At 47.1% G+C, this 23,020-nt stretch overlaps 1 protein-coding gene across 3 annotated transcripts in view; it reads right to left on the bottom strand.

Moving 5' to 3' along the window:
* The window catches only part of PDE4A (phosphodiesterase 4A), a 367,213-nt gene that overhangs the window by 96,378 nt on the left and 247,815 nt on the right, over positions 1-23,020 (bottom strand). Inside the window, exon 2 of one of the 3 annotated variants that reach the window (XM_081894064.1) lies at positions 20,694-21,557. The exons of the other annotated variants lie outside the window; for them this stretch is intronic. Coding sequence (XP_081750190.1) covers positions 20,694-20,935 — 242 coding nt within the window. The 5' untranslated portion in view covers positions 20,936-21,557. The remainder of the gene's footprint in view (positions 1-20,693; positions 21,558-23,020) is intronic. 3 annotated transcript variants of the gene reach the window in all.

The following is a 23,020-nucleotide window of genomic DNA, read 5'->3' as shown; positions in this document are numbered from 1 at the left end:
AAGCTTACTGGGGTTCCTGAATGAGATCTGTAGCAGTGGGCAAACTTCCCAGAAAGACTGCTGGTCATCACGATCAATCACCTCCCAGAAATGTGATTTAAATGGCAGTCTCAGTTCACACATGCAAATGAGACCTGGCCAAGCGTGAATCCTTTGCAACTTGCAGACAAGTTGACACCTCTCTCCAAGCACTCAAGACTCAAGCCAACGAGGAGGAGATTGAAGGGTTTCACTACCTTCCACTTGTTGCGGAGGAGGAATTCTGAAGTGTAGAGTCTTCTCTGCTCACTGAGGCTCCCCAAACCCTGGAAGATCAGGGCTCCAAATTGCAGGGGGAATCCTCATGAGCAGGGAAGTAGACATTCAGCCCTCTAACTCGTGGGGGGCAATGAGACCCATGATAAACGAAGGTGGGGCTAGCATGCTCACCCCTGCAGTGTTGAATAGTGTAGGATCTGAATGCCTGAATAGGGATTACATGGGAAACAATCCGCTTATCACAGAAGAAACCAAATGCGCCCATGATGCACCTATGTAAAAATCTGTTTCATGTTTTACCGTGGTTATTGTTTTAAAATATTTTCACTTTTTTTTTCTATTTTTTAAAAAAACATACAAAAAACCCCTATTCTTTTATCACAGATATATTTGCCACTGTTGGGAGGGAGGACGAGATATAAATAAAATAAACAAACAAACAATCTTTATTACGGTCCAGAGACCAACAAAACATTACAAATCAATACAGAGTTCATACAGCCTACCTCCAGGTTAATCAAGCACTTTGTTTGGAATATTGGGCTCATTTGTTCTTTCAACCACCGATAAAAACTTTGCCACTGCCAAAGTTCTAGCTTTTGTCCGGTCTTCCAGTAGGAACCTGACATAGTGAGCCTCTGACTTTCCCGGGAAAGGCACCAGCAAGGGTAGTATCAGTTCAGCCCTGGCCTGCTCATACTTCGCACAATGTAACAAAATATGATTTATGGACTCGATGTCTTGAGCACACGAGCAAAGTCTGTCCTGGTAGGGAACTCCTCTCAACCTACCATCCAGCACTGCAGAGGGGAAGACATTCAGTCTGGCCTTGGTGAAAAGGCTTCGATAGTTAGGTACTGTCAGGTTTTTGATGTAAGGTGTTAACTCAAAGACATACCCATATTGAACTCCTGCTGCCAGTGGACTACAGACTGCGTGTGACCGAGATCGCAAGTCACTGTGTGCATTGTCCCATAATCTTTGCTTTAAAGCCTTTTGGGCGCCTTCATAGCCCAGGTAATACAGTTGGGGGGGAGACAGACCAATAGAGGTGGCTTTTTTAGCCATGGTTTTCTGCCATTTGCTGACAAATTCCTCATTGGTGATATGTTGGTACAGACCCTTCCCTAGATTAAACACTGAAATCCTGAGCCAATGTCTTAGGGCAGCCCACCATGCTCTAGCTGAAATTGGGCATTCACCAGCTTCCAACAGAAGTACGGAGTTGGGGACGCAGTTAGGTACCTGCAGCAGAGATCGTATAAATTTTGCCTGAAAGCCATCTAGCTTTGGCAGGTCCCCATTATGCCAGACATTTGCTGCATACAGGAGTTGGGAAACGGGCTTTGCGTTGAAAACCCTTAAGGCTGCTGGAACATATTTGCCGCCCTTTGTGAAGAAGAATTTATGTATGGCTAGCTTTGTAATCTCCGCCTTTTGAAGGGAGGTTTGCCAATGGTGCTTCCAAGATCTTGTATGATGGAATGTGAGCCCTAGGTAGCTGAAGTATTTTACCTGTTCGAGGTTATGGCCATCCAGCACCCATTTAGACTGGGAGAATCTTCTTTCGAAGACTAAGATTTTAGATTTTTCATAATTAATGGATAAACCATTTCCAGAACAGTAATCAGAAAATTTCCTCAACAGATAATACAAGCCCGGCCTGGAACGCGAGATGATGGCTGCGTCATCAGCATACAACAACAAAGGGGTCCTTCTCATTCCTATTTTTGGAATGTGTCCATCTGGGTCCATTAAGTTCTCTTCTAGGTCATTTAGAAATAGGCAGAACAATGTGGGGGCCAAAATACAACCCTGTCTCACCCCCCTAGTCATCTCGATGCTGTTCGATAGCTGTCCCTGTCGACCGCATCGGACCTGCAGTTTGGTTCCATTGTACAGGGCTTTTATAAGAAAGAGAAGTCGTTTGTCCTGCAAGATCAGACTCAATTTGGACCATAGCTGGGATCTGGGGATGGAGTCAAATGCTGATTTCAGGTCCATAAAGGCCACGAAGAGTTTACCCTGTAGGTGTCTGGTATACTTCTCAGCTAGGAAGGACAGCATTAGACAGTGGTCTGTTGTTGAATGATTCTCACGGAAAGCTGCCTGGGCTTCAGATAGTATATTATGTTCATTTAGAAAAGCTGTCAATTTGCTACTGAGGAAATGGGCATATAGTTTCCCAATTATTGAGAGCAGGCTAATAGGCCTATAATTGGAAGGTACATTTGGGTGGCCTCTCTTAAAGATTGGGACTACTACAGCCTACGAAAATCTCATTGAGTCCTTGCAGGATGTGGTCTCGGTTAACATAAACTCAGCCGGCAAGCCACGCACTGCGAAAGGGCGCAGTTGGTTTGACCAAGAGTGCCACACAAAGAAGGAAGCCCTAAGGAACGCCTATTTGGCCTATAGAAACGCTGGATTAAGCTACTTACCTCAATCTTATTTCAAAATCAAAAAAGAGTACAAAGCCCTTTTGGCCTCAAAAAAAAGGCAGTCCGAACAAAATTCCTGGTCCCTACTATTGAATGCCTCACTAAACAATGAAACTAAACTCTTTTGGCAACTGGTCTCCGACTCAATGAAAAATAGCTCCTCAGCCCCCAGCTGTGTCATTCCAGCTCAGGTTTGGGAGAACCACTTCAGAAATATATTTATGGAAAGTCCAAACCTCCCTTCCAGTTCACAGGAGGATGACAGGGTACAATTGTCACTGCTCCCTAATTGGAGGCCGGTAACTGTGGAGGAAGTCCATACATTAATTGGGAAGCTGAAGAGCGGAAAGGCTCCGGGGAAAGACTTTATCCCAGCTGAGGTGATTACATCAAACCAGCACTGGTGGGCCCCGCTTCTGGCAGCACTCTTTACGGTAGTAAATAACTCTGGTAAGGTACCATATAGCTGGAAATAAAATAAAATATTGGCCTACAGCAGGGGTCAGCAAACTTTTTCAGCAGGGGACCGGTCTACTGTCCCTTGGGGGGGGGGCGGACTATATTTTGGGGAAAAAATAATGAATGAATTCCTATGCCCCGCAAATAACCCAGAGATGCATTTTAAATAAAAGGAAACATTCTACTCATGTAAAAACAAGCTGATTCCTGGACCGTCCGTGGGCCGGATTTAGAAGGTGATTGGGCTGGATCCAGCTCCCGGGCCTTACTTTGCCTACCCATGGCCTACAGATTTCATCCCCACATGTGATTTATTGAGGTTTGCTGAATACTTACATAAGACTAAAAAAAATGTAAAGGGACCCCTGACCATTAGGTCCTGTTGTGGCCAACTCTGGGGTTGCGGCGCTCATCTCGCTTTATTGGCCGAGGGAGCCGGTGTACAGCTTCCGGGTCATGTGGCCGGCATGACTAAGCTGCTTCTGGCGAACCAGAGCAGCGCAGGGAAACACCGTTTACCTTCCTGCTGGAGGGGTACCTATTTATCTACTTGCACTTTGACGTGCTTTCGAACTACTAGGTTGGCAGGAGCAGGGACCGAGCAACGGGAGCTCACCCCGTCACGGGGATGTGAACCGCCGACCTTCTGATTGGCAAGCCCTAGGCTCTGGTTTAACCCACAGTGCCACCTGCATCCCTCTTTTAAACCTACCCTGGGGGTAAATGGCACTAAGCATACTAGGCCTTACTTCTGAGCAGACATGCACAGTAGGCTCTCTGACAATGTGAGCCTCTGTTTGTTTGTTTGTTTGTTTGTTTGTTTATATTGCCCGCTCTTCATCACGGCAGTAATCCCAGTGCATTTTGAGGAAACTCAAAAGGGCCCTCGCACATAATGTTTCCCACTCTGGAGCTATGCTTTTCAAAGTTCAGTCCCATTTAACATTATTTTCAAGTTCCCCTGACTTTAGCAATGCAAGCTAACCTTAAGCCCAGCCCTCCAACCCACCCAGCCCCAAACAGATCTGCTGGGCGCTGCTGCCTTGGACCCAGAAGGTTCTACTCCGGGACTCTCCCAGGTACCTGCCAAGGGTTGCCAACACAGTGCCCTCCAGTTCTTGGTGGACTGCAAAGTTTGACATCCCCTGAAGACGCACACCTCCATTGTCTTCGGAAACAGACAGGTGTCAACGACAAACTTTCGTCATACCTGACCACTGGCCTCCCCAAGCTGGCTGGGGCTGATGGGAGCTGGAAGCCTAACAACATCTGCAGGCCACAAGACTGGCAACCCTATACCTAGCTTATTATCCATGGCACTTCTTGGTATCAGAGCAGTGGTGGTGTTATTCTTATTTCAGGAACTGTCAATACTACTGGAATGGTAACCCCCTTCTTTGTTCCCTTTCTCTTCTCTCTCTCTCTCTCTCTCTCTCTCTCTCATATCTTTGCTTTATCTTGGAAAACACAAGTAATGGACATGGCTCAAAGTGCAGAAATGCCAATAACTTTTAAGTTATTGGAGAATATAAAAATCAGAATTATATACCTGGTCCAACCTGTCTAGCATATTATTTTGTATTGATAAAATGTATTATTTGTACGCTACCTTTTTAAAAGGGACGTGGGTAGCGCTGTGGGTTAAACCACAGAGCCTAGGATTTGGCCGATCAGAAGGTCGGTCATTCGAATCCCCACAATGGGGTGAGCTCCCGTTGCTCAGTCCGTGCTCCTGCCAACCTAGCAGTTCGAAAGCACCCCAAAGCACAAGTAGATAAAGCGCAAGTAGATAAATAGGTACCGCTCCGGCGGGAAGGTAAACAGCGTTTCCGTGCGCTGCTCTGGTTCGCCAGAAGCGGCTTAGTCATGCTGGCCACATGACCCGGAAGCTGTATGCCGGCTCCCTTGGCCAATAAAGTGAGATGAGCGCGCAACCCTAGAGTTGGCTACGACTGGACCTAATGGTCAGGGGTCCCTTTACCTTTTTAAAACCTAGCATTTTGTTTAAAGACAACAATGTGTTTTGTAAATGACTCTGTAACAGAAAAACAATAAAATTTGAATAAACAAAATATATATTATTGGAATGGGAGATTTGAAGTGGAGAAGTGCTGGCAGGGGAAGGAGTTACACATTTTCTGGATTTTTTTCACTCTAAAGTGTGCTCTCTGCAAAGTACGGTAGCTTTTCCTCTAGTAACAGTTTGGCCCATTCATGTCATCACAGAAAGTACTGAAGCTAGAAAAAAGGGGGACATTGCCACCTAGTGGGCATCAAGAGAAATTGATTGACATTGTATGAATCACTGTAGACTAGAGATTTGCACATCAGGTGTGTAGGAAGACATTTGACCTTAATATTTCAGAAGCCCACAGAAAACTATTACTGCATCTGCCGAACCTTTGGGTACCCAAGCAGGAGCTGTTGCCTAACAAGGACACAATGTCAGGAGGATGAACATGCAATGTCCACAGGCACTTTTGGAACGCCCTAACAGATTCCAGTTTGACATCTTCTGTCACCATCAGAATGATGGGAATGCTCTTGGCTTCAGTATCCCATGGTCGAGGAAAGACACTGTTCTCAAGCTACCAGGAAAGGTCAAAAGACAACCAACCCTCTTGCAAATACCGTATTTTTCTGTGTATAAGACTAGGTTTCCCCACCTAAAAATAATGCCAAAAATTAAGGGGCAGCTTATACACAGGGGCGTCTTATAGATAGAAAAATACGGTAAGTCCTAGGAAAATTGGAGCTAGATGTTTCTTCCATCTTGCCCCCCCAGACCCCCTGAACCTCCATCTTCCCAGTCTGCAAGGGGGAAATAATCCATCGTGCCTCCTGCCCTCCTCAAGTAAATTCTGCAGCAAAGATTGCAGCCATAGATCTGTTTTTTAAAAGCAAAATCTGCCCATGTAAGGCAACAGGGGTTTTGAGGCTGGGATTCTGCCAGTGCAGTATTTTCCACTATGGCTGCTAGCCAAGAGAGGAAGCTTCTCAGCCAACTTGCTCCTGCGCTTCAGCACCAGCGCTGCAGACAGCAGAGAGTGCAGGGAAGGAATTCAAGGGTCCAACAGGATTCCAGACCTATACAGTTTCTTTAGCCTGAGCCACTATTTTCACAGGCACAGATTGTGAGCCAAACCGGACGCGATGATGCTCTTATTATTTGTGCAAATTCGCGGGTTTCTTTTCTTTTCTTAATGTAATTAACAGTCTCCAGTTAGAAATGCCAAAGGGAAGAACCAACGAGGAAGTATGTGTGAGGTAATGGCAAGGAGATGTGGGGGAATAGAATTGGAAACACAACGCAAGGAACAGAACTGCAAACAGGCAAACTCTCAAGCAGGTTCCTGCAGAGAACTAATGCTTGCTCCTCAGGTCAGGAGAAAGTTGTGGCCGGGGGCTTACCAAGGGGTGCTTTGTAAGGGGGGGATCCCCTGAAACTTGGAGCTAGCCCAGACTGCAAGCACCGCATAAGGAACAGAGCCTCCAACTTTAAGAGTGGTTCTCTGCAGATAGCAGAACACCTGAGCCCTCTGTGCAGCTCCCCTTTATTTCACTTGGCTTGTTAAGGAGAAATTCCTTCTGGATTTGCCCTGTTTCTTGGTAGTGATGGGTTTTTAGTAACAAGCTGGGTGTTGTTAAGGGTTCCCACTGTGCGTGTGCATGTGCCGAGTTTGCATCTATGGCCAGCAAAATAAAAATAAAATAAAAGCCAACTTTCTAAGATTAATGCTACAATCCTATACATACTTACTTGGGAGTAGGCCCTATTGAACTCAGTGGGACTTACTTCTGAGTAAACATGCATAGGATCAGGCTGCAAAAGAAGGAAAACAATTTACAGAAACCTGTATTAAAAAAAATTACAACTACATACTGATAAAAAAATATTCCTCGTTTTAGATGGAGAAGCTAATATTAGAAATCACTTTAAGAGGACTATTTATGTTGTGACTTAAGTTTAGTACACTACTACTGTTGTCAATTTTAGGAGGGTTTTTTTTAAAAGGCTGTTTACGGGACAAAAAGGCTTAGAGTGTTTGATACCAGTACAAACTAATTCAACAGCAGATTTCCATAGATGTCTATTCCAAAGTAAGTTCCGTTTTGTTAAATGGGGCTTACTACAAGTAAAGGGGATACAGGATTTTGTTTATACAGTGGTATCTCGGGTTAAGTACTTAATTCATTCCGGAGGTCCGTTCTTAACCTGAAACTGTTCTTAACCTGAAGTACCACTTTAGCTAATGGGGCCTCCTGCTGCTGCCACACCGCCGGAGCACGATTGCTGTTCTCAACATGAAGCAAAGTTCTTAACCCGAGGTACTATTTCTGGGTTAGCAGAGTCTGTAACCTGAAGCATCTGTAACCCGAGGTACCACTGTATATGTATACTGTACATGTATGTATTGTTATATTTCCATACCCTCCAACATTTCTCTAATGAAAATACGGACGTCCTATTCAATAATAATAATAATAGTAATAGTAATAGTAATAGTAATACAGTAGTAATAATATTTATACGCTGCCCTACTGACTGAGTTGTCCCAGTTCCTCTGGGCAGCTTCCAACATACATAAAAACATAATAAAACATTAAACATTTAAAAACCTTCCTTGTACAGGGCTGCCTTCAGATGTCTTTTTAAGGTTGTATAGTTACTTATTCCCTTGGCTTGGGGGTCACATAACTCCATACCTTCCAACATTTCTCCAATGAAAATACGGACGTCCTAAGGAAAAGCGGAATGTTCTGGGATCATATCAGAAACCGGGACAGCTTCAGTAAATCCAGGACCGTACATGGGAAATAGGGACACTTGGAGTGTCTGCATTTTTATCCCTCCTTTCCTGCAGGGAGGTCATACATGATTGTATCATCAACCTAACCCTGTTAGCATGGAAAACTGTGACCGACCCAGTGGCACCCAGTGAGCTTTATTGCTGATGTAGAATCCTGGTCTTTCAGGTCCCAGGCTAGCACTCTAACCACTGCATTGTACTGGTGAAAAGGTAGGTATTTTGACTGCTGAAAGGAAATACACAATAGGAAAGGCCAGTAAAACACAATGATTGTTTAATGGCCAACCTTCAACACACTTCAGCTGTCCTCATCAGGGGAATTTACAGAGCAGGTGTGCGGACACACTCAGGTTGGCAGTCTTTTGGAGAGCCCCGGGAGAGTGGCCTCAAAAAACCTGGGCATTGTAGTTTATCCCTCACAAAGTTACAGCTCCCAGCAACCCTTAAGCAGCTCTGGTGCCCACAATGCTCTGAGCAGGGACAGAATGTGCTTGAAACGCTTTCACAGCCCTGCTCAAAAACAAATCACTACTAGCAACTCACTGAGCTCCTATCAGGCTTGCTGACTTTGTTAGGAGATTGGGGGGCTGAGGTCGTGTGTGATGTCATGATGCCATGACGTCACATCCAGGTGTCACGTGGTAGCTCGGTTTCCATTGCCAGCGGTGCCGGTGGCTCCTCCTGCCCCTGCCACAGGCCGGGGGCTGCTTCCCCTCCGTGGTAGGAGGCGGAGGAGGCATGGAAGCTGCCCTTCCACATTGGCGCATGCGTCCTAACAGGCCTGCTGAGGAATTCAGGGGCATCAGAGAAAGTGATGCTCCAGTGTACCCAATAAGAGGGGTCTGCGCAAAGAGCACAGGGCTGCAGCCCAAGCAAACCCCTTGCCAGTCCATATAGATGACACAGTAGCCAGCACAGGCCAGAGACTGGGCATGGCTGGCTCTTTACCAAGGGAAGAAGAGACGTGGGTGGCGCTGTGGTCTAAACTACAAGAGCCCAGGGTTTGCCGATCAGAAGGTCAGCGGTTTGAATCCCCGTGGCGGGGTGAGCTCCCATTGCTCGGTCCCAGTTGCTGCCCACCTAGCAGTTCGAAAGCACATCAAAGTGCAAGTAGATAGATAGGTAACACTCCGGCAGGAAGGTGTTTCCATGTGCTGCTGTGGTTTGCCAGAAGCGGCTTAGTCATGCTGGCCACATGACCCGGAAGCTGCACACCGGCTCCCTTGGCCAGTAAAGCGAGATGAGCGCTGCAACCCCAGAGTCATTTGCAACTGGACCTAACAGTCAGGGGTCCCTTTACTTTTTTACCAGGGGAAGAACAAATAGGTTTTTCCAAAGGCTGTTCTATCTTAGGCCACTTTCTCACACTTACACATTTGGTTGAAAAATGTAGACTATAGTCTTACTATAAATTTGTATACTGCTGAATTGTAAATGCAACCTCTACACCACCAAGCTTCCCATTTTCTGCCTGGGTGTGTTGCATGAGAATTGCTTCTCTTTAAATCCACAGACTGCCAAAGGCCTTTGAAGTGACTCCCAGATAGTCCCAATATCTCCAAAACAGCAGCTGTGCGGCAGAATCAGTCCCAATGGTCCCTGTTCCCCTGCCCTGCTCTCTGTCATAGGAGCCAACTCCTAAGGGCCAAGGGGTCCCTTGGGGTCCCCTCCCCAATATTTTATTAAAGTTAGCACCCCTGCTCTCTGTTTTTCCCTTGTGAGGAGAATGTGGCTTTTGAGAAAAAGCATTAGTATGCAGACATCCGAATCAGACTTGCCAGGCTTCAGACTCTTCCTTGGGGTATCTAGAAGTTAAATCTCTGTCTGGACACACATGAAAGCCTACCATTTTTACATGCTGCAGCATAAGATTTATTTTGAATAGCAAAGTATGGCTTATAGAAGCGCAGGGATAGCACAACTGCACAAAGGTGACTTTGTTTATATCTGCAAACCACTAGAACCAGTGTGGGGATAGGGACCGTCTCGTTTTCTTACCTGATCTTTAAAATCAGTAAGAGTACCCTTAAGCCTGCGTAAGCAGGAATAAAAAACTTAGTTCCTTTCTCGTCTCATAGCACAGGCAAACATCTGACCTTCTCAAACGGCAGGAAACTCTCCTCCCCCCCCCCCCCGCTCCAAGGAGTTGAAGGCAGTTTAAAAAGAGTAGTCACTGTTTATGGTGTGTACACAAGCTGCACATCTTTTCACCTTTAGCAAACAGGTTTAACTTGCTTTGTGCATTGTTTCTAAAGTCTGCAAAACTTTTTTCCCTGAAGGTGACAGCAAGGCAAAAGATATACGTGCATACTTCAAAGTGTCGCTTCTTCCAAACTAAGGTTTTTCCAAAGCTAAGTGTTGTGAGCACCAGAAGCAGTACGCCAAAGCTCCATAGTGGGGACTAAATTGTGGATAAAGCACAAGGCAAAACACGGGACATAATGAGTTGCACCTCAGTGCATTTTAGAAAGATATGTCTTAAAAAATCTGTTAAAAAAGAACCACCACCTCCACAAATAAAATCCTAGCGATAAACATGCACACCTGCATTTATGGACTCTGCCTCACCCTCATTGATCCAGCTGGCCTTGGAGGTCATCGTCCCTTTGGGGGAAGCATTTCAAGGGTGGAATGAGGGTGTGGGGCCAGGCCCCTTATGGTAAGATTTTTGTTTTAACGGGGGTGGGTTTTTAAACTTGCATTGTTTTAAATTCAGGGTTGGTGTTGTTTTACTTGAAAAATATGCCTGGGAAGAGAGGAGCTGGGGGTGGGGATTGCAATACTTCAGGGCAGGGGGAGGTATGGTGTGGGAGCCGGGGCAGGCTGGGTAAGGGGCACACAGCACAGGCAGTTGGTGACTGTGCCATGCGCCAGCCCCTCCTCCAACCTGGGCAACGTGGTTGTCCTATCTATCAGCCAGCCCTCATGTCTGTAGATGCTCAGACCTCCCTCTCATCCATGATCTGATTGCGGATGAGGAGCTCGATTTGGTTTGTATCGCCAAGACCTGGGTGGGTGAGCAGGGTGGAGTTGGTCTCACCTAGCTGTGTCCACCAGGGTGCGCACTGGGCAATCAGGACAGATTAGGGGTTCTGCTGGTTTACCACTCACCTGGCTGCCCTGCCCTGCCTGAGTTGACAGAGCTGGTTTCAGAGGCGGTGTTGAGGAATCCCAAGACTAATCTATACTGGTGAGTTAAAACGTCATAAATGTGTTATAAAATGTGACACCAGGGGTGACACTCAAGGGGTGTCCAGAGCACTGCCTAGTCCTGTTGTGTTGGATGAGTTTCAGTTGGTAAGGCTCAAGGATGCGGACAAGATGTTTGAATTGGCCAGGGTGACCGCTTGCACCCTGGACCCTTTCCCTTTTTGGCTGATAAAAAACTAGCAGGGAGGGGACAGCTGGCTGGGCCTGGGAGGTGATTAATGCCTCTTTACAAGAGGGGGTGGTCCCTGCCTTCTTGAAGGAGGCAGTGGTAAAATCTCTCCTTAAGAAACCACTGGATTCGGAAAACCTAACTAACTACTGGCCAGTTGCTAATCTTCCCTTCTTGTTAAGGTTCTTGAGCTCATTGGCCAGATCCAGATGCTCTTGGAGGAAACTTGATATTCTAGATCCATTTCATCAGATTTAGACCCAGTTTTGGCACAGAAACTGCTCTGACTGCCCTGTATGGACCTTTGTCAGGAGAGAGAAAAGGGAAATATGTCCTTGTTAATGCTCCTCAACCTCTCAGTGGCTTTTGATACCATTGTCCATTGCATCCTTCTAGAGAGGCTGTCTTGTGTTGGGGGCTGGTGGCACTGCTTCGGAGTGGCTCTGTAGTCCTACTTGGATGGTTGTTCCCAGAGAGTGATGGTTGGGGAGTGCATTTTGGCTCCAGGGATCCTTGAGTGTTGGGTTCCTCAGGTTTCAAGTTGATCCCCCCTGATGTTTAACATCTACATGAAACCGCTGAGTTGGGTCATCTAGAGTTTTGGAGTACGTTGTCAGCAATATGTTGATGACACACAGCTCTGCTTCTCCTTCACATCTGCAGTGAATGTGCTGGACCGCTGTCTTGCCTTGGTAATGGACTGGATGAGAGCCAGTGAAGTGAAGTGCAATCCAGATTAAGACTGAGGCACTGTTAGTGGGTGGTTCCTTAGGCCGGATGGATGGAAGGCGGCCTGCTTGTGATGGAGTTCCACTGCCTCTGAAGGAGCGAATACGTAGCTAGGAGTTACACCTGGATCCTCTGCTGTCACTTAAGGCTCAGGTGGCTTTGGTGGCACAGACTGCCTTCCATCGGCTTCGGCTGGTGACCTCGGTGCACCCCATCAGAACAGGGATAGCTGAATTTCTGTTGTCTATGCTCTGGTAACCTCTAGATTGCAATGCAATCTATACACAGGGCTGCCTCTGAAAACGGTTCATAAACTTCAGAATGTGCATACTGTGGCAGCCAAGTTGCCTACTGAGGCAAGATGGTTTGAACATATTACCCCGATCCTGACCCAACTGCACTGGCTGCCGATTAGCTTCTAGGCCCAATTCAAAGTGCTGGTTTTCACTTATGAAGCCTTAAATGGTTCTGGACTGCAATACCTCAAGGTATAACCAACCTGGACCCTGCGATCATCATCAGAGGTCCTTCTTCATGTGCCTCCTCCATGAGAGGTTCAGAGGGTGACAACATGAGAGCAGATGTTTTCTGCAGTGGCTCCCAATTTGTGGAATGCTTTCCCCAGGAAAGTTCATTTGGTGCCTTCATTATACAGTGGTACCATGGGTTAAGTACTTAATTCATTCCGGAGGTCCGTTCTTAACCTGAAACTGTTCTTAACCTGAAGCACCACTTTAGCTAATAGGGCCTGCTGCTGCCGCCACACCGCTGCCACACGATTTCTGTTCTCATCCTGAAGCAAGGTTCTTAACCCGAGGTAATAGTGCTGGGTTAGCGGAGTCTATAACCTGAAGCGTATGTAACCTGAGGTACCACTGTATACCTTTAGAAGCCAGGCAAAAACATTTCTCTTCAACCAGGCCTTGGGCTGATTAATATTCTATAGTCTTTTTAATGTGCTTGTGGGAGGGGTGGAGATTATTGTTTTGTTTTGGTTCTATTTATTTGTGCTTTTATCCTGTATTTTTACCTTGTGAACTGCCCTGAGATCTTTGGATAAAGGGTGGTATATCAATTTAATTAATAATAATAACAATAAATAATAATACCCATCTGTAGCCATCTTGGACCCCAAGGATAAGATAAAGAAAATTAGCCTGTGCTTTATAAATTAGACCAGTATCTTCTGGTTAAAGAACTTTTGAGCAGCACAGAAATTCTTGAAACGTATCAGGTTTTTGGGAAAAAATCAGGGTTGCTAACCCTGTGTCTTCTCCAGCAGCCCGATACACAGAAACTTAGCACATGAAGCTTCCCTTCTCACCCCGCCTGCCTGCTTGGAGACCACGTCACTTTAATCTTCATTCCAGGAAAAGCCCGGGGCTGCTGTTAAAGAGACCAGGCCTGGCTGGGCCGGAAATGAGCAGCTGCAGGAGGAAGAAGAAGCAGCCACCCTTCCGCTGATGCCTCTACTTTGGCTACAGCTTTCGGTTCCTTTTGCTTAGCCCTTTTGAACAAAACACGGCGCAGGCTCTGGGAACTATTCTTAGACCTGTGACGTTACAGAGAAAGAGCAGCTTTCCCCAACCAATTTGTCTCCCTGGGGAAAAACACACATAATAGCCTCTTCCGTCTATCTCCTCAGTCACCAACCCACCAAATCTGGCTCATGTACCTCGCTGCCCAGTCCTTCCTTTCAGAAATTTAAAAGTAAGGACTGGGTTCCATTCATTATACAGTGGTACCTTCGGGTTACAGACGCTTCAGGTTACAGACTCTGCTAACCCAGAAATAGTACCTCAGGTTAAGAACTTTGCTTCAGGATGAGAACAGACATCATGCTCCGGCGGCATGGCAATAGTGGGAGACCCAATTAGCTAAAGTGGTACCTCAGGTTAAGAACAGTTTCAGGTTAAGAACGGGCCTCCAGAACAAATTAAGTTCTTAACCTGAGGTACCACTGTAACTTAGTTTGTTCTGGGGGTCTGTACGTACCCCAAAAAGTCTGCATCTACAGGTGCTACTTATGTGCATGCGGCGAAAGATGGAAAGAAACACTTCCAGGTTTGCCGCGTTCGCAACCCGAAAGTTACGTTACCCAAAGGTAACATAACCCGAGGGTCCACTGTATTTTGTTTCTTTGGGTTCTAGAATAAGCTACGCCAATCCAGCAGCAGAGGTTGGAAGGGAACATCCGATTTGCTCTATATTTTTAAGTGAACGGACCTAAACTCACTTCTCTCGGGCTAATAATGTTGGCTATTTGCAGTTTAGTAGCACTGCAGAGAGCTTGCTGGGGAGACCATGCATTAAAAAGGGACTCAAAAATAACTTAAACAAGGTCTTAATAACAAAAACAAAAACTCCTTATACACTAAATACATCAACAACAAACCAGACCCAACCACCAACCCATCCCCCAGGGTAATGGGAGAGCTAGGTGCTGCTCCTTAAGTACTACACCCAATTGCTGACACAGCTTAATCAATACAACTCAGCAGCACCTGCTAGATTTCACAGCTGTAAAGCTGGGTCTCATTATTTTGCTCTGGCCCTTGCTCTGGCCCCTTAAAGACATACACATCAGGTGGAACAATGATGAACCTTTACATTTAAAGAAACCATTCAACAAATAATACATGGGTTGGAATGCAATTGGTTTTGCAGTTCTCCAAATTTATTGGCATGTAGTACTTGGATTCTTTTTAAAGTACAAGCTGAGATGAAACACTGTTTCAAGTATCTCTCAAACTAATGTGGAAATGGGACAGAATGGACTGATGAATGGAGCAGACGTGAAACTGACACAAGCCAGACTGATCTGTCCATCCCTACTCAAGGGTTGCCAAATCTTCTAAGGCTCAAACCATGAGACTCAGAGGTGAATCTAGGTCCATATTGCAGATGGCATCCCATCTGGAAGGTCACAGGTAGAGCCTGGTGGATATGGGAGTTGAGCGAACAGAATAAACTCTAATTAAGCTGAGGAGAAAATGCTCTTCCGTACGGACTCTGGATTCTGGTCTCCCAGCATGAGATTTACTCCTCCTCCTGGCAGCTCTATTAGTTCTCCTCTCTGCAGGAGACACCCAGATGTTCTACCCCTTTCCAGCTCTTTCCACCAGTGACTCTCAAGGAGGAGACTGAACTCTTGAACCAGCGCCTGGGAAACAGTTTGGGGCAGGATTAGCGTGAACGAGCTAAAGTGTAATCCAGGCACGATACAGTGGTACCTTGGTTCTCCAAAGCCTTGGTTCTCAAACTCCGAAAACCTGGAAGTAAGTGTTCTGGTTTTCAAACTTTTTCAGAAGCTGAACATCTGATGCGGCTGTCGGCTATTGTTTCCGGGGCACCTGCACCAATCAGAAGCTGTGCCTTGGTTTTTGAACATTTCGGAAGTCAAATGGACTTCTGGAACTGGTTAAGTTTGGCGCTTTAGTTTTTGCTATTTATTTTGAGTTTTTGTTTTTGAGGCTTTTTTGATTAATTTGGTTTTGCAACTGCGTGGAACCCAGTTCAGCTACTGGTTGATTGATTGTGTGACTGTGGAAATGGATAATTTTAATTTTTTTCATCTACAATACTGCCTTATTTATTTTATAGTACATTACATTGATTATTGCTTTCATTTTATGGATCAATGGTCTCATCAGATAGTAAAATTCATGTTAAACTGGTGTTTTAGGGGTTGTTTTTAAAAGTCTGGAACAGATTAATTCATTTTGCATTACTTTCTATGGGTTCTGGAATGCTTTGGTTTTGGAACGGACTTCTGGAACGGATTAAGTTTGAGAACCAAGATACCACTGTACAGGCAATGTGGATGGGTGTTTGCAAGTGGTCTTGGAGAGGACTGCACACCCCTTGAAGGAACAAGTTCGTAGTGGCGCAGCAGTGCTGCACTTGGTGCTTAAATGGCCAGGTGGAAGACCTGGAGTAATTTTCACTGGCTGGCATTCCAGCTTATCTTGAAAGAGCAGACTTTGAAGCCATCATCCATGTGCTAGGGACATTGAGACTGAACATAAAACTGCCTTTCGAATGACATTTCAGGAACGGCAACAGATACAAACTGATGCACTTACCATTATTATTATTATTATTATTATTATTATTATTATAGATTTTCTTGATTTACAAAAGTGTGTGCAATGTCTCTCTCTCGTATTTTTTCCCCATGTAACATTTTTACAAATCAGTTTCATTTGTTGAGACATTAGTTAAGAAAAGGAGGAAAGAGGTGGAGGTGGGGGAGATGGGGTGGGGTCGGGTGGCGATGTTTCTATTTTACTTACACAGGGACAAATAGAAGAAGACGCCTTCCTTTTATCACATACACAACTCAACAAGACCATGACAAAAATCCACCAACAGCATACAAATCAATATGGCTAACCTGAGCCAAAACACCCACCCACCCCACTCACACATGGAAACAAAGACCACCACAGCCAATCACAAACAAGCAACCACACCCTGGGCCAACCCCAACCTCTCTCACCACCAAAGGAACACAAGTGAACAGCAAAGAACCTGCACAAGCAACACTGACACCAAACCCTACATATAGTAAGTAAAATGCACTTAACTTTTGCCCCATACTTTCTAGGCACAAGACTGCACTGTCCAGTTCTTTTCTTTTTACCGCACCGCTTTTATCAGGGAAACCCATTCTATACTGCTGAACTGAAGCAAAGGACAAGTCGGGTTTTCTGTGGATTGCTATTTGCTCTGATTCAACGGTAAAGAGTGAGGTTTAGTGGGGAAAGCAGTGAAGGGGAAAAGAGTGTTTGGCTCCAGACTAGAAAAGCCCAGATCTGTGCCTAGAAATGTGGAGCAAGGAAGGGTAAGTTTGGAGTGTGGAAGATGTTCAGATCATGTTACTTGCATAGGAGCCAACTCCTAGGGGTTGAGGAGGATTAAATATTTGGGGGTGCTGGACCACCGCAAAGTTGATGGGCATTGCCATTCCAATGGTGTGTTTCTTTTGATCAATGTGGGGTGAGGTTTACCTGTCCCCCTCAATATTTTATTCAAGTTGGTAAAAAAAGGTAAATGTAAAGGACCTCTGGTTGGTTAAGTCCCGTCAAAGGTGACTATGGGGTGCGGTGCTCATCTCGCTTTCAGGCTGAAGGAGTCACCGTTCGTCCACAGACAGCTTTCCAGGTCATGTGGTCAGCATGACTAAACCGCTTCTGGCGCAATGGAGCACTGTGAGAGAAACTGTGCTGGTCCCGGGGGTAAGGTACCGTGGGTGTAAGCAGAGTCCACACGAAGAGGGGCGAGGTCTAAGGCAGAGAGCCGGGCGGGGAACAGGAACGCTGGAACAGGAGGCTGAGCAGGGAACAGGAACACCAGATGAACAGGAACAGGAGGCCGAGCAGGGAACAGGAGCACCGGATGATCAGGAACAGGAGGCCAAGCAGGGAACAGGAACACAGGAAGGTACGAAGCCAACAACGACGTTGCTCCCGCAACCTGGGGCCGGGCTGACTGGGCTTTTATCCTCTTCTAAGGCCGGGGGCGGTCCCGGCCCCCAGGAGCCCCGCCTCCTCTGGCCTTAAGGCGAGCACTCCTCCTGGGGGCAACCAGTTCCCTTCGCCTCTCTGCCCTAAGCCTCTGCAGATCAGGAGAGGCCGAAGGGTTACTGGGCCCTGGAGGAGGCTCACCTGTGGCCACTGAGTCGTCAAGCCCCTCTGGGGCCAGAAGGGCTTCACCTGGGGCCAGCTCCTGATGCTCTGCCACAGGTGCAGGCTCTTCAGCATCTAGGCCTTGCCCCAGTTCAGCCGGCCCTGGAGGCGGGGACTCCTGTGCAGGCTGGGATTCCTCTGGTTCATCCTCTGAATCGGAATCCCAGGCCATCACAGAAACCAGAGCGCACAAGAACGCTGTTTACCTTCCCGCCAGAGAGGTACCTATTTCTCTACTTGCACTGGTGTGCTTTTCAACTGCTAGGTTGGCAGGAGCTGGGACAGAGCAACAGGAGCTCACCCCGTCACACGGATTTGAACAGCCAATCTTCTGATCGGCAAGCCCAAGAGGCTCAGTAGTTTAGACCACAGAACCACCTTCACCCCCCGCTTATATGTATGTTGTATATGCAATGGCTGCCACTGCACTTGCAAATCTGATGGACATGGCTGTCCACCTCACCCTTTTGAAGCCCAGGATCGGCAAGAAAGTTACAGATGAGAGAACAGAGAGCACTATCATTGTTAGCAAAGCTGGTTTTTCATTAGGAAAGGTGCTAAACTGGATCTCGCAATGAAGGGCAAGCCACCGCAGACATGATGACCCAATGATAGATGTGGCAACCCTAGTCACCAGCTGTCAGGGAACTGCCATCGCAACTAGCGGAGGAGGCGAGGCTCCACAGCGATGCTGGAGAGGGGCCAAGCAAGGAGAGAGGCAGGTCTCCGGCTGGGGAAGATAATCAGTGCTACACCAGGGATAGAGGGGGGCCGATGGGGGAAGCAGAGAGGAGGCTCCAGGACTCTTCGCCGGAGACCAGCGAGGAGAGCACAGGTCCTCCGCTGCCCAAACCCACCCTGCGCAGAAGACTTCCGCGCAGGGAAAGTAGGCGGCGACTTGGCATCAAAGAGCTTCTTTGCTGGAAGAGGTTCAAGAAACGCCCACAGACGGATTCTGCTAGCGACTGAACAGCCACGAAGTGAAGGGCTGTCCAGCCAGGAAAGGTTTAACCAGGCCACCTAACCCTAACCCCATATAACCATTACACCAGCCTATCATTGAAATATACTGTCAGCCAAATTGTACAACTACAACAAATAAATAAATAAATAAATAAATAGGTAGCTGTCATTTGCTCCATATTGACTCTTCTCCTTGTACCTAGGCCCCACCCTCCAAGAGTATGCTATATTAGGCTATGATATCTTGCAAGGATAACATGAAAGTCTTCCTGGCCTGAGAGAGAGAGAGAGAGAGAGAGAGAGAGAGAGAGAGAGAGAGAGAGAGAGAGAGAGAGAGAGAGAGAAAGCATGCACAGCCTTCTCTGTAAATCTCAATTCTCCTCCTATTTTAGAGAGTCTTTCAGGACTGAGAATACATTCCACAAGTCTACCACATGACTGTACAAATGCAATACTGTATCTGGTATCCTGTGCGTAAGGTGGCATTTTTGAGAATCTTATTTCTGCTTTCATCTCCTGGAAAGAAAACATATCTCATTCCTGGAAATTCAAACAGGGCTGGGTTTACTGGAACCGTCAGAACAAAAAAAAAGCGTCTCCGGCTGGTCAGGGAAGGGTGTTTCAGAAGCCTGAACACGCTCTTGCTTCTCTGACACCACTGCATGTCTCTTCCCTACCCCAACTCCATTGGCCACCCATCCCTAATATCTAGGCACTTTCCTTTTCCAGAGGCAGCAACTTTAAGCATTTTTCTCTTGGTGTTATGGACTGGTTGGACACAGAGCAAGGGTGGGAGAAACCAGCTGGGGAACACCCGGGGAAAGAAGACACAGAGCCTGGGAAATGGGGTTGGGACAATGCTGGAGGGAGAAGACAGGGGAAAGGAGTGTCAGAAGCTGAAGAAGTAACAAGGCTTAGTGAGCGTGGGGAGTCTGTGGCAGAGAACAGTCCAGACTCGGAGGCTGAAGCTGAAGCAGGAGAGGAGGGATGGTAAGAGGCAGAGATGAGTCAGGCTGGTGTTTCCCTTCTGCTGTGACAAGCTCCCCTCTGGTCTCCCAAAACCAGGAGAGGCATGAAGAAAGTGCAGGAGAAGTTACTTGACATAGACCCAGTCTCAGATTGTTCGGGGGGGGGGGGGACCCTGAAGAGGAGGGGACAGGCAGCTATGGGGAAGTGGGGACCTTCAGTCTCTGCTACTGCCTCAAGGGGGCAAGACCTGCTGGAGCAGAGTTGCTGCGCACATTAGGCCTGACACTCCTGTGCAAATCCTTTTTTTGGGGGGGGGGCTAATAAAGAGTTAACTCCAGCTTGCTCTGTGTGGTTTCCTGCTGTCATTTTGACTCTTTGCTGCAGGGCTAAAGGCAGAACTGGACTGCTAAGAGAGTGTGCAATCCAGGACTGAGAGGAGTCGCCTTGCTAAAGGAGGCTGGAGTGCACCTTTCTTTGGAGCTCTTTGGAGCAGCTCCCAAGCGCATCTCACTATAGCCCTGCTTAAGCAGCAAAACAGCTCTAACACACAAACCCAGGGCTTTATTCCCCACAACACACACCTCATTAGATCATGTCACTCAGACCACAAGGAGCCAAAAGAAGAGGCAACAGCACCCTCTCTCAAAGCCTCCAGCCATGTTTACCTACCAAACATCTTTGTTGGCCCTCCCAAAACTCTGTATAACATTTAAAAAATCTAATTCCGCAAAAGCTAAAGTACCCTCTCACACTACCTAATAAAAGGCATACCAACCCAGCAAAACTGTGCAATAGTTTTCCTATATATCATTCCAAGGCCAGAATCAACCTTTCAGAATGTGGGCTTCTTCAAGCAGGCCTCAAGGATGCTGCTGTCCGTCTTTTTGTGTGTTCTGGCCTCTTAAATTGCTTCCTGTGGATGTTGGAACACAGTCCCTAACCCCACCCCCCACCCTGTCACCAGCATCTCTGGGGGGTCAAAGCAAGTTCTTACCCCACTGTTTTCATTTTCCGACCAAAGTCGTACACGCTCCTGTTGACCTTCAGTTTCATGAGGTAGCTGGGCGAATGGGAAGCAAACAAGACCGGAGAGCTGGATGCCCTGCTAAGGGTCACCTGTTTGGCTAAGGCCTGTGAGTCACTGGACTCACTGGGGAGGAAGGCCTCGTCATCGTCCGTGGTGCTGGAGGTGCCTTCAGGAATGCTGGGCAGGTTGGAGGGTCTTTCGGAAGCCATGGCACCGCTCAGTCTTTGGCCAAGGCTTCTGCTGGTCCCGGGGACAGCTCTTCAGGCAGGCCAAAGGCAAGGGCTCCACAGGTGTGTCATAATGCATCCAGTCTGGAGGGAGATGCAATGGATGCACTGCTGGATCTTTAGGTACCCAGCTGAAGCATCAGCACTGGCAAAGCAGTGTGTCCCCACCTCCCTTGCTCCGCTTGTCTGTCCTGGAGGCAAGGGGAGAAGTCAGGCTCCTCCCCAGTTCTTCCGAAAGCTGGAGTGAGTTGGAGGTGCAGTAGAAGGAAGCAGCATTTCTAGTCACTGCAATGCATCCAGAGGGCTCTTTGTTTTGTTTTAATGGGGGTGGGGAGTTGGAAGAAGAGGAGGAAGGAGAGTAAGTCGCTGTAAGACTTTCAAAGGAAAAGGGCTCTGGAGGTCACAGGTGCCAAGCACAGCGTGGAATTCCTTCTGCCCATAAAGTTCTTTTCTTTATCGTGCTCTCGATCCAGGCCGCCAGGAGCCAGCAATATCCTCCTTCCTGCTCAAGTCTCTACAAGCCAGATTTGTTCTGCCCACATCCCTGGCTATCAGCAAAGCAGACCCACCATGTTCTTTCTCTTCCCAAGCGAGCAGAAGGTCCCTGAAAGCAGAAAGACCATCCACACTTGCAGACACAAAAAGGCTGAACTGGCTTACAAGTGTCCCAGCGGCGGCGGCTGCCTTAGAAGAGTCATGGGCAGAGAGAGCCAGCTGTGTGGGTTTCGTGCCAGACTTCCCTTCTCTGCTGTGTTGCTTAATGCTAATCACAAATACTTATCTCAATCTCTCGGCCCTCCCAGCACAATCAGGCAGGCAGGCAGCAACAGGCAGGGAGAAACTCTTCAGACCCGTGCAAGCTTGAATCCCCTCACTGGGGGTACCAAATAAACAGGCAGCTTTGACCCAGAGCTGGCAGGAGTTTTATTTCTCCTTTTCAAATTGAAACAGCGCATGGTTTTGTGGTCAAAGGCACCATGTGGGGGAAGGAGAAAAGCTTAGAACTCAGTTCCACTGCAGATACTATGTGAATAGAGGCACACAAGTCCTTTTTCTGATACTGTGCTTATTTATTCTACGCATGTAACTCCTGGGATGAAAACTGTAACAGAGGAAGGAATTTTTATTTGCTGATGGACCCAACAGAGCTTTGTTGGCTTTCGGGATTCTTAACTTTCTGCATCTCACTCACAAGCAAGTGCAAATCCTTCTGGCACCACCGTTTTCATCCCAGGAGTGACTGGAAGGAAGGTCCTTTCCCTTCACATAGACTGAGGCCAGCAGCCTTTTCACAGCTTGCAAGGTCTTTGGGGGCACAGATTGTATCTCTGAGGCAGCGCATTACTTGTCTCCATCCACCAGGCTATCTCTCTGCTGGATCTTCACATTTTCAGAAAGCCACGTAAACTACTTCAGCCTTAGCCAGCTTATGACAAAGATAAAAAAAAAAACGTCCTCAGCTTGGGGGCAAGTCGTTAGGGTTGCCAGATAGCAAGTCAAAAGATTAAAACACACAGACACACACTTTAGCATTTATATAGCCCTTTTAGAATGCTCAAAGCACTACATAGGCATCATTTCATAGCAAGCCTTGTAACAGACCTGTAAGGCAGGAGAGTTTGAGGAGATGCATTCTATCCAGATGCCAGAGGCAGGTTGTGCTGCTCTGTACCAGTATTTGAGGAACAATAATGGGACAGGACTATTTTGCCTTCATATCCTATCATGGGCTTCCCAAAGGTTCCAAGCCCATCTCATTCAGTGTTGTCAAGCTGACTAGCAGTTCTTAGCTTCCTGTTGTAGATGGGAGCTCCAAGTCTTGAAGCTGAGAGAGAGAGAGTGAGTGACTTCATGGTGCATTTGAACATGCATTTGAAATCAAGTGGGAAGAAATGCTATGGGGCGGGGGTGGAGGCGCAAAATGGAGTGGGAAAACAGTCAGTGGGAAGGGAGACTCCTCACTCCATTAGAAGAGCTGAGTCTTGAGTAGACAGACAAGGATAGGGCTTTTAGTTACCCCCAGCTCCAGTACCGGTAATTTGGTATGGTTTTTTTCAACGCAGGGAA

Source organism: Podarcis melisellensis, assembly GCF_964234715.1.
Source record: "Podarcis melisellensis genome assembly, chromosome: 17".
NCBI lineage: Eukaryota > Metazoa > Chordata > Lepidosauria > Squamata > Lacertidae > Podarcis > Podarcis melisellensis.
Note: the sequence above shows the minus strand (reverse complement) of the source record. Positions and strands in the feature narration are given on the sequence as shown.